Source organism: Schistocerca nitens, chromosome 2, assembly GCF_023898315.1.
Source record: "Schistocerca nitens isolate TAMUIC-IGC-003100 chromosome 2, iqSchNite1.1, whole genome shotgun sequence".
Classification (NCBI taxonomy): Eukaryota; Metazoa; Arthropoda; class Insecta; order Orthoptera; family Acrididae; genus Schistocerca; species Schistocerca nitens.
The window spans coordinates 1,102,339,570-1,102,351,895 of NC_064615.1; the positions used below are offsets into that span (position 1 = coordinate 1,102,339,570).

General features: G+C 41.3%; 1 protein-coding gene across 2 annotated transcripts in view; it reads right to left on the reverse strand.

Annotated features, from left to right (window-relative positions):
• Positions 1–385: 385 nt before the first annotated feature.
• The window catches only part of LOC126237495 (alpha-ketoglutarate-dependent dioxygenase alkB homolog 7, mitochondrial), a 32,903-nt gene continuing 20,962 nt past the window's right edge, over positions 386–12,326 (reverse strand). The window contains exon 5 of one of the 2 annotated variants that reach the window (XM_049947647.1): positions 386–2,018. In XM_049947647.1, coding sequence (XP_049803604.1) covers positions 1,886–2,018 — 133 coding nt within the window. In that variant the 3' untranslated portion in view covers positions 386–1,885. The remainder of the gene's footprint in view (positions 2,019–12,326) is intronic. The other variant, XM_049947646.1, reaches the window with a different exon arrangement.

A 12,326-nucleotide genomic window follows, 5' to 3' on the forward strand; every position in this document is an offset into this window, starting at 1 on the left:
TTATTTTACTTTTGTTTTCCTTCTCACGTAGTGGATGCTATGAATACTACTTTTCAGTGTCCCTCCATTCTTTACACCAATGTTAAGGATTATTTGTAAAAGACTTTTTCCTTTACAGATCACCTGGAGATGCAACACTGGATGTGACTCTTTTTAAGTATTCTACAGCCAGTGCGGATTATTTACTTCAATATGTGGAAATTTGGCTGCAATTTCCCACAAAAATAGCTGCAAAGACTTGCACTTTGAAATTATTTTAGGACGTGACTTGTTTTAATACTGTTTTCAGACAGTTCACATCTTTTAATAAAGTTGAAGAGAAGCCTAATGAAGACAGTTGGTAGAAAATGTTTTTATAGAGAATAAAAACACTGATTTCATATGTTATCCATCATGTTTATTATGTTATATACTCGATTTATACTGAAATAACTGCAAGAAGACAACATATCACCTGTTAGTTGTATCACTGCATTCATTTTCAGGGTGCTTAATCAAACATGGGAGGAAAAAAAAAATTCTGGGAGAATTTCAGGTGTGAGGAGCTCCTTATAAATTAATGGCAAAGGCAGGGAAGGGGGTTGCAGCATATCACAATATATAATGACTCTTTCCTTTCCTCAGCTGAGTTATATTCATACAATTAACACACTGAGATATTAAGTATTTAAAAATTTGTGATTTATAAAATTCAATAAAACCCAGTTTCAATGCTAAGTTATTAAATTCCTGAAATTCCCTTAGATTTTCCTGATTTTTATCACAGCACCTAAGGACTTTCACTTTTAGTAATTTTTGTCAATATTTAAAAATATCCTGTAGACGGAGTCACAAACAATGGCAGTCGAGTTTAGGCTTGTTCTGCATGCCTACATCACGTATTCTCCGACAGCCAATGAGTGTTCTGAGCGCTCTGCTCTGAATGTTGTAGCTAATGTGAGCATTAAACTTTATCGTAATGAGTTGTTTAGTGAATTTCTGTTCCATTTGTTGCAAGCTGTCATTGCTGATGTTGGTGGTAATTGATACATTCCACATATGGAAGCAAGAGTCTTAATTTGCAGGATATATGCTTTCTTCAAGTGGAAGGCACACACGTGTGTATCACAACTGTCACTTGAAACAATCGACAACCCAATCCTCACCTGTGCCTTGACACGCATCAACTGCAATTGTTCGTGGATTGCACTATACCACTATGTTTAGAATTATAATACTATTTATTCAACTTATGTGAAATGCTACAAGCTGATGTCATTTTTCTTGAATATTTCACTTTACAATGTTTTTCAGTATCAGGTACGCTTCTGTAATTTAAAAGCAAGGCTTGTCTGTCCTTAGCATCTATTATTGGTTGCATATTTAACAGGCAATTCTGTCACATCTTCAAGCATTATAACATATTTCAATAATTCAGAACGGCTGCATTTAAACTGAAAAACGCTTCTCTCTTTGACCAATACAATGTCAATGTCTATAGACACATTTCCACGTCAGAACAACAAAATACAAGTGTGTCTAAACATGGATTTCAATAGCAGCCTGGTAATTTGATCAATAACAGCCATTTTCCAAAAATGTGTTGCGAGTAAACAGTAGTAGCAAAGAGTTTGTAACTTCTAGGAGCATAGGAGCTTGCAATACATATTTAAAGAATGGGCAGAAATCAGGATTCAATGTCCCTTAGCTGTCAAGGTAATTAACATAAATAAAAACAACCTCAGAATGGGGAAGGAAATATGCCTTGTTTTGTTTGAGGAACCATCCCATCATTTGCCTAAGTGATATAGGAAGACCACGGAAAGTCTAAATCAGGATGGCTGTGAGGGGATTTGAGCCCCACTTTCTGAGATACTATGTAAACTTAGTTTCTTCTTCTTCTGTGTCACTTTTTTGTGGGCTCTGGCTCATTTCTGCAGATTACCGACAATCTCCTCCCACGTGCAATTTCTTGATTTCTGAACTTCGAATTCTTTTTGCCCAGAACTTCATGAGTAAAGTCATATCTTGCAATATCCCTGCAAAAAATGAAAAAGATATATTTAACTGTACCATGATCAACTAGGTGACACATCACAGCAATTTATTAGTTTCAATGCACTCATTAACACTTCAAAATATCTTGTTACCAATAATTACCACTTCACAGAATTGTTCAAATAATGAATAAAGAGAAAAAGAAAAGTTGGAAGTAACAATTCAGCAGTGTTCAAAATCAATGACTGCTGTTACACACAGACTGAACATATTAATAAGTACTTTTTGTAGGTAACAATTTACAGCTGTCAAGAAAAGTGTTTTGAGTCACCAACCTGTACATAAACACTTTATTCTCAACCAGTGTCAGTTTTAGCAACAATCATCACAGAGAATAAAATAAAGAAACAGAAAAACATAATTTAAAGGAACAGAAAAACACACGTCAAACAATGGAACCTCTAGGTTGAAATATCAACAATGTTAGAAAAAGGATAGATTACTGCTCACCATAAAGAGCACCTGTTGAGTTGTAGACAGGCACAATGAAAAGACTGTTACACATTACAGCTTTCAGCTGAAGCCGCCTTCAGCAAAGAAAACTCACACGTACATTCACACACGCATGACCACTACAACCAGCAGTTCTGATGAGATAGGGGCTGTCACATGAATAGTAATCTGGAGTGGGTTGGGGACGGGAGATGTGCAAGGCTACAGACTGCCAGGCAGTTTTGGGAGGTTGAGCATAGGGGGGGGGGGGGGGGGAGTGGAAAAGGAAAGCAGCAGAAAAGGAGAGGAGCAGTGAAGGGGAAAGGATGGGCAGGTACACTGGCAGAGAGTGGCACACAGAGAGTTAAGGAATGTGAAAAGGGAGAAGGTGATAGGACACAGGGGCCGAAACTGTTGGATGAAGGCTGTGGGGACAGTAGGTTACCATAGGTTGAGGCTGGGATAATTTCAGGCATGGAGAATGTGTCGTAGGGGTGATTCCCACCTGCACAGTTCAAAAAATCTGATACTCAGCAGCTAGACTGTGGTCATGAGTGCTCACGTTGCTTGTATATGTGTGTGTGTGTTTTATGTCCATTTCCAACGAAGGCCTTGTTGACTGAAAGGTCACTTTCTGACAGTCTTTCTGTAGTGTCTCTGCGATTCAGCATGTCTGCTATATGGTGAGTAGCAACTATCCTTTTCATAATATTGTTACATTCCAACCTGTTTTTCCATTGTTTGATTTTTATGTACTGTGAGATTTTGTGCCTATTTTCACATATCTGTGCGTATTTGAAAATGTTTTTGTGTTCCTGTACCTACTTTCACGCTTCTTTTACTATTATCCACCTCCCCTCACACCCACTCAACTCCTTCATTTGCCCATTTTCTATATCATTTACTGTTTCCCCAATGCCTTATTTGCAACAATTTTCCCCTTCTCCGTCTTTCTGCGTCAGTTCAGAAAAGTATAATTTTCCCTGGCTAAAACCCACTTCTAAATCCTGTTCCTTAAATGCTGACTAAACCAAGGAAACTCCCCAAGAGCCTAACATAAAACTTCTTTCTCTGGATCCCACCATTTCAACCACCTCTTCAGATTCTGCCAGTACCTATCCCTCACAAACCTGGTATTGCAAAAACACATTTCCATGGTACAGGCCTCCCAGAATAACCTCTGCTCCCCCAGCAAGATACTGCTACTGTGCAATTCCTATTAATACATCACATCTCTGAAATTGAATCCCTAGCTCTCTAGCACCTACAAGAGCAATCTGGACACCACCTCCACAGGTTATACAACCTGCTGAAATCCTACAGTCACCTTGGGACACCATCATCTAACCCCTTTCTTACTCATAGTGTTCCTCCTTGTCAAGTCCTCATAGCACCCAGAACCTTCCTAGCAGACCTTTTCAACCTGCCACATTTCCAAAACTCCCTATCGACACTCTAGAGCCTGTCGTTAACCTTTCCAATGAGATCCTCAACCTCACAGAAGTTCCAGTCCTATCCAAAGGCCTCACCTTTAGATCTACAACTGAATTTAACCAAGCTGGACCTACACTCCTCCCGATCCCTGCAATGGAAACACTTCTTTGCCACTAACCCCTCCAACCAAAGCCAACCATATCTCCCCCCTCCCACTGACCACCCCCTGATCACCTTCTGGAAATTCCTTGCCTCGATCTTGGCCACACCATCCTTACCCAAGACCCTTCATAAGAACACCAACCTTTTAACAATGGAAACAACAGCCATATACAATCTCAAAACAGATCCTGCCCTAATCATCCTCCTTGTAGACAATGGCTCTACCGCTGTCATGATGAATTGCAGTGACTACCTGGTGGAAGGCCCCTGCCAATTGTCTGACTCATCCACCTACAATCTGCCAGACTGATCCCATCCCAGAAGTCAAAACATACCCTCCAATCCCTGCTTAGACCCTTCACAAACTCAACAATCCTGCACGTCCCATTGTAGCTGGTTACTGCAGCAGCACTGAAATGATTTCACAACTAGCTCAGTGACCAACACCTTGTGACAGCGCTCGCCTGCTTTGTTTATCTCTTCGTTTGTTGATTGTCCTCAGTGTTGACGTACTGGCTGCTACACTGGTTGAAAAATAGCTCATGGAAGTGCAACTACTGTCTGCTGTAAATGATGTAGCCGAAAGATGCACAGTTATGTTTCACAGTCTTTTACTTTCACTGTTCAACCCCCCCTCCCCCCAATATTACACAGTTATATGGCCAGTGCACTATTGTTTAACTTTCGATCTGCCTCATTAATGGTTTGCAAGCAAACATCCACATACTGCTACAACAGTTATCTGTTGCATATCTACGTGCAGTAAAAACATAACCAAAGTTCACAGTTCTTGAAGTATAGAAAGGTACGTATGGAGCACACAGTGTCATTGTTTTAACACACGGCCTAATTGTGTAACCCTTATTTCACAGATGCATTGTTGTTGATACAACCAATACAGGTCTGATGTCAGCTAAAGTTCCCGCCAAACAGTTGCCCATTGCGAGACCCTCCTGTTGTTTATAAATGGCACCCTGGAATGTGAAGTAATTATGAGAAGTGACTAATTCCAATAAGTCAACAAGTTCGCAAATCTTGCCAATTTTTTATGCTTGGTTAAATTAATAATTAACTTTAGCTGACAACTTCATAAACACAGTAGACACACATTTTTCGCTAATTCTGACCAGACAACCAAGAAAATTCGGTACTATAAACGTTATGTCTATGACACTTTAGTACTTCTTGAGGGATCTGTTACCGACATAGATATAATGCATGACCAACTTAATAGCTTGCATCCAAATATAAAATTTACGAAAGAAATAGAAGTTAACAAAAGTATAAATTTCCTGGGCCTCCAAATTTCAAATATTAACAGCCAGCATAAATTTGGAATTTTCTGTAAGCCAACCACCACAGATTGCATAATAAGTAATGATTCTTGCCACCCAGTGTGCCATAAGCGAGCCTATTTTAACTCTATGATACATAGGTTAAGTAACTTTCCGCTAGACAATGATGAAATAAACAAGGAGCTAGATATCTTGCAGGAAGTAGCAATTAACAATGGTTTCAGAGCGGAAATGGTCACAGAACTATTTGAATGGAAAGTTAGAAAAGGTAGGGCAGGTATAACCGATAAAATCACACTTCAAAGAGATGATGTTAACTATAAAAACACTAAGTTTGCCAAATTACCATATTTAGGAGTAGTATCAGATAAAATTGCACAGGTGTTTAAGAAAACCAACATAGGGATCAGATTTCACACAGATAATACATTTAAAAAAAAAAAATCTGGCATGGAACAGGTAGAACAAACCAATTTGCAAGATCAGGGGTTTACAGAATAGAATGTGGCTCATGCACAAAATGTTATACTGGACCAACTTGGCGGGCTTTTAACGACAGGTTTAAAGAACACATCAGGCAGACAGAGAGCAAACCTCTACCTTCAGCAAATACTTAATCGAGAGTAAACATATGGTCAACCACATAGATTCATCCCTTAAAATACTGCATACTGTGCCTAAAAGTAGAATCATGAATATTCTAGAAGAAATAGACATTTACAACTGTATTAAAAATCATCCTAGTGACCTACTTAATGATCAAACTGATTTAAAAAATAAAAGATTTTTAGATAATTTCCAGCACGTTTTATGTACAAATGACAGATTGTAAAATGGCCTACAGGAGCAATACCTTTGATATCTGATGGGAGTTTACCGCCCTGACATTTTGTATACACAAGCGTGTAAACGAGGTTTTATATATTTAAAAAAAAAAAACGTGGATACTCAAAATTGTATTAGTAAATGAAGTGTCATATCCGCTACCACTTGCAATGTATCTATTCTCTTATTTTCTGTATTTTAGGATCGCCAATTGTTATGTGATGTATCTGACCAGTTTTGTCTTAAATAACAAATAAAAAATTTTATCAGTAATCCTGGTGTATTTTACTGTAAAGAAAAGTTTACGGACTATAACGAGGGACAAAAAGCATGTATTTTATTTTATTTTCGTATTTTGTATTGTATTTTATTTTTGTATATTTTATAAATGAAATTTCATTCATACGTTCGCGCTTCTGAAACATGAGATCGGAAAAGTAGTAGTATGAAATTTTTATATAAATTTGGAATCATCATATTCTTCCATAATTTGTGAGATGTCGCCATTTCTTCTCCTTCCTCTCCTACCAAACAATTTTGTCATCACTAATTCTGTAACTATTCCCGCCAGTGTCAAAATTTATTCTGCTGTTAACTTCACTCCCTCCTGCCACAATCGCCGGTTTAGTTATCCCGAGTTTATTCTCCGGTTGGGTGTTATTACGAGTTCGTACAACGCGTTTTCTGTGCTACTCCCAGAATAGAACTTAGGTGACTGCTAACGGGGACTGAACAACTGGCCCTTACTAGTGTTACGGTCTGGCCAAGAATTTTCTGTCAAAATTTCATTTTCTTGGATACACCGAGAAGATATGTAATCTTTCTTAACTGTTATTCCTGTTAGTCATTTATTCCCACTCTGGTAGTCTGAATCTATGGATTTCACTGGTAAATATAACAACACTGATCATTCGCAAACCCAATAAACCACATAAACAGACAGTGATTGGCATTCACCAATTCGGCTTTATTCCGCTCAACTCGTATAGCCCCGTCCGCTTCTGTGTGCAGGAAAGTTTATTTCTAGATGCAACAGGGATTCCCCTGGCAGAGACATGACATACACTATGCACACATTCAAAAATCAACTTATGATTCGTTCATAAATAAACTTAAGATATGTTCAAAAACCCAACAGGGATGTGTTTCAAAATCATATGAATAATTGATAGACCAATTTCCACTAGAGATTAGGCATTTTGTTATACAATGTTTTTTTTTTTTTTTTTTTTACCTCAAGAATATGAATTTGGCACCCCACCCCCTGAAATTGCCACACGGGGCAGAATCCCCGGTTTGCTCCCCCACCCCCCATGGAATCTGGCACCTTCCGCGTGTCAGTAAAATTTTTCCAGGTAGCATCTTGCTGCTACTGCTTATACAGATAACAGCCACAGTTCTGTAGACAGAAGCGGGATAAGGTACCACACATGCACAACTGAACTGTGCATGTGCATGAGCTTGCTCACAGCTGCTCAAATGAATCTAATGTAAACAGTCGTGATGTCACGCTCATTGGAGGCAATTTGATGTTATGAAGCATTGCATAGTCTTCCTAAAGGCTTCAACACATTTTACCATTGGCAGATGCTTGTATGAGCACTGTGTTTTGTTGTTGTATATAGCGCATTTCCTTTGCAATTTAAGTTTTATTTTCATTTTTTTCCCCTCGTTCATGTTTCATTGCAGTAGTATTATTCTGCAGTAGCAAGATACAGTAATATCCTTTGTTAGAGTATTGTTTCTTACCAGTCAAAATTACAAAAATTTAACTGAAAACTAAATAAAAAAATACCCAGAATTCTGAAAAATTCCTAGGTTTTTCCTGGAGCTTCCAGGTCGTGTCTGTAGGTCGGAGGTATAGGGCCCTACGTCACATTTACTACATTTTACAGGAGAGCAGTTTGAAGGTGTTTTATTGTGTTCTCCCTTAAATATCTTGCCTATTAATAGCATCATCATAACAAAATTTGGTCAGTTTATATTTTGAACATTAAGTATCATGTTGCTTCACATGTAATAGCCTTTTTTCATTTTGTACCAGTTTTGCAGGTATATAATGGACATGGTGTTGCATTTTGTGGCATAGTGCTCTAGGTGTTTAATGAATAACATTAGTCAATCACATTAATTTCATTGTAAGAATATATTACATGAACGGAACATTACTCACATTGTGGTAGAACTTGCTGCACGAACATAAATGTCACATTTGGTCCTAAATTACATCTATGTCTTCTTCTGGATAGTCTGTTATGTTTGTATTATGTGTATGTTCTATGTTCTTATAAAATGCATGACAAACTGAAGGCATATGTGGCAACAGTGCCCTTAAATCATTATATTTCTGCGGCAAAATAGGTCTTGGGACATCTGAGAGTTGGTTCAAATCTGCTGAAATGTAAGTGCATATCTGCGTAACCTAACGAAGTCGGCCTGTCTGTTGTCACCAGCAAAAGATGTTTTGAAGTACAAAATTTCCCTGTTTTCCTGTTTCACTTGTAATTGCACACACTTTGATTACAAAAATGGTCATTTCTCCATATCCATTTTCCTCTGGACAAGGGGAGGCCTTTCAGGATCTTTTGTGGCGTACAGTGAATTAAAACTTTTGAAATCTTGAAGTTCCATATTATGAACAACGTACTTGCTGGAAGTGTGTTTTACCAATTGTTGCAAGTCCCAGGGTGTTAAAATGCTCATATTATTCAATTTCTTCCATTTCCTCTCTATCAATACATGAACACTGTTGGCTTCCATATGGGTATGGCCTTTTAGCAGATATTTCCGAGTTATGGTCTTAATTTGTGGATAATTATGCAGTAACTGAAAAAAAAACACATTATAATATTCACATTCTTATTTTGTCCACAGCAGTTGTCTGCCCAAAGTGCGATTCCTTCCACGTCACTGTCGGGGTATGACACTATCTGCCCACTTCAAAATTGCTGATGCAATGTCATTTCTGCCTCGCCCTCCTTTTGACTCACCCCACATCACACAGTGAACTGAGGAATCTGTGGCATCATACACGGTAAAATTTAAGACTCAAAGCTTCCTTTTATAGAAACTAATACTATTTGATATGAGTGGAGATGGCAAACATTTCTGAAGGTCTCCAGTTAACACTTTGTGTGTTGGTGTTCCTCTTGCCTTGTTAGTGTCATTACTTTTTAGAAGGTACCTATTTTTTGATTAATTCAGATGAGCAGTATACTCAGCTTCAACGGATTCTTTTTCTTCTGGAGTCAGATTATTTATCAGCTTTGCCTGAAATAAATGACAGGTGTCATTTTCAGGTGATTTGAATAACAAATTGAACTGTTTATTAAAGATGTCTGCGTAAAGCCATTTTTTACTGCTTAACTCTGGGTAGTGACTTTCATAATGTGGGAAAGAAGAAGTATGTCTTTTCATCAGGTGTTTTTCTGCTTGGAGTATGCCTACCCCTTTGATCTTTTCTTACTACTCCACTTGGCTCCATGTTTTTTTAAAATGTTTACAACAACTGTGTTTGAGATAGAAAGTGTTGTGTCTAGTTCCTACAGCATAGACACAATGAGGTAGCTAGGTGCACGCTAAACTAACGCAGACGGGCTTGAAGTTCTGGAACATGAGACTTATCAATGAATAAGAAGAAAAGTACGTAGATGTTACTTAACTTTTATTCTCTTGTTGGAATACATCTCTCTTGAATTTTAGTAAGCTATAAGCACTGATACAAATGGCGCCTTGCTAGGTAGTAGCTATGGACTAAGCTGAAGGCTATTCTATCTGTCTCTCGGCAAATGAGAGGAAGACTTGGTAGGTCTAGTCGCAAGCTATGTCGTCCGTACAACTGGGGCGAGGTCTAGTCCGTGTCTTGTGACCTGCCATGTGGTGGCGCTAGGTTTGCGATTACACAGTGGCGACACGCGGGTCCGACATGTACTACAGGACCGCGGCCGATTTAAGTTACCACCTAGCAAGTGTGGTGTCTGGCGGTGACACCACATTCCTCCCCCGCAAATCGGCAAACGGTCGTGAGATAAGGCTTCCGCCCGCCGTGGGGAGGACCCCATGTTGACGTATGCGATGAGGCGGGGAGCCTAACAACAGGCGAGGCCGTGCCACCCGCACCCGGCCATTCGGTCCGAGGGGAGCTAGGAAACGCCTGCAAACCTAGTCCAGGGTGCACGTCAACATGAGGTGGATGCGCACGTAATGAGACAAGAGGGGCCGAAGGGTCGACCTCCATTGCGTCGGGGAAGCCGACGCGCGACGACGACATCTGGTCCGGAGCGGGCAAGAGGTCCATGGCGGAGGACGGCTGGGCACGGGAAGCGAGCGGCGGCGCGTGACCCAGGGAGGCGCCAGGCGGCTGCAGCGAAGCGTCCCCTGCGGGCGGCGCCGGCGGCGGCTGCGGCGGCGGCGGCGCGACGCCATGAGGCAAAATGGAAGGCAGCGTCGGTAACACCTGGGGATGAGGCGAGCCAGTAGATGGGTCCCCAAGGCGCTGACCGGACGGCTCCGTCGCTGAAAGCAGACGGGGAGCGGCAGAACCCAGGCGACGACAGAGGCGCAGCTGATTGAGATGCCGACGCACCTCACCAGAGGCCCCCAAAACCAAATACATCGCGCGGCCGAGGCAGCGAAGAATGCGCCCTGCGAGCCAACGCCGTGAACCGCGATAGGTGCGATAAGAGACAACGTCGCCAGGAGCAAAAGCAGAAGTCTGCCGCTGCACAGGAACCTGATGTGGCGGATGCAGCAAAGACATCAAGGTGCGATGAGAACGACCATGGAGCAACTCAGCCGGCGAGCGACCATCGCGGGGCTGAGAGCGATACGAAGACAAAAAGAGCAATAATGCGTCCTCCCGAGAATGCGACTCTTTCAATTTCAACATCTGGGACTTGAAAGTCCGGACCAATCGTTCAGCGGCACCGTTTGACTGAGGCGAAAACGGCGCGGACGTCAGATGTTGAATACCATTGGCCTTGCAGAATGACTGAAATTCTGCGGACATGAATTGTGGGCCATTGTCGGAAACAATAGTCTGCGGAAGACCCTCAATGCAAAAGATAGCAGACAAGGCTTGTATTGTGGCAGAAGACGTCGTGGAAGACATCCGGACAACAAAAGGAAAATTACTGAAAGCATCGACCACAACCAACCATCGAGCATTCCAGAATGGACCAGCAAAATCGATGTGCAAGCGTTGCCAAGGGGAAGTGGCTTTCGGCCATGCAAAGAATTTCCGCGGCGGTGCGGATTGTTGTTCGGCACACGCCACGCAAGAGGAGCACATATTCGTAATCGCAGCATCGATTCCGAACCAAGTACAGTGCTGACGAGCAAGTTGTTTCGTGCGCACTATACCCCAATGTCCTTGGTGAAGAAGCTGTAAGACAGAGGACTGTAACGATCGTGGGACCACGACTCGGGATTGATCATTATCAGAACGCAAAAACAAAACACCACGTCGTACAAAAAGTCTCTCCCTGTGAGCAAAAAAACGGCGAACCAAAGGATCCTCGATCCGTGACTTTGACAAGGGCCATTGCGTAGCAACAAAACGCAAAACAGTAGCAAGGACAGGGTCAGCAGCTGTGGCTGTAGCGACACGACGAAAATCAATCGGAAACAATTCGATCACGTCATCGGTTTCCGAATCAATGAACATGCAAGCAAGTTCGGAAGAATCGAATGCTTTATCCTCAGCAACAGGCAAACGGGACAACGCATCAGCGTTTCCGTGCTTAGCAGTGGACCGATACAAGATATCGTAGCGGTACTGCGAGAGAAAAAGTGACCAGCGAATGAATTTCTGCGCTGTACGTGGAGGTACAGGCTTGTTCGGATGAAAAAGCGATGTCAAAGGTTTGTGGTCGGTGATGATGGTAAAGTGACGACCATACAAGAAGTCATGGAACTTGGTAACACCAAACACGAGAGCTAAAGCTTCTTTCTCTATCTGTGAATAATTTCTTTGCGCAGATGAGAGCAATTTTGACGCAAAGGCAATAGGGCGATCATGCGAGCCATCCTTGTGCGCAAGCACAGCACCGATCCCGAAATCCGATGCATCCACCATCAACAAAAGGGGTTTCTGGGGATCGAATGGCGTAAGGCAAGTATTTGAAAGTAACGCCGATTTCA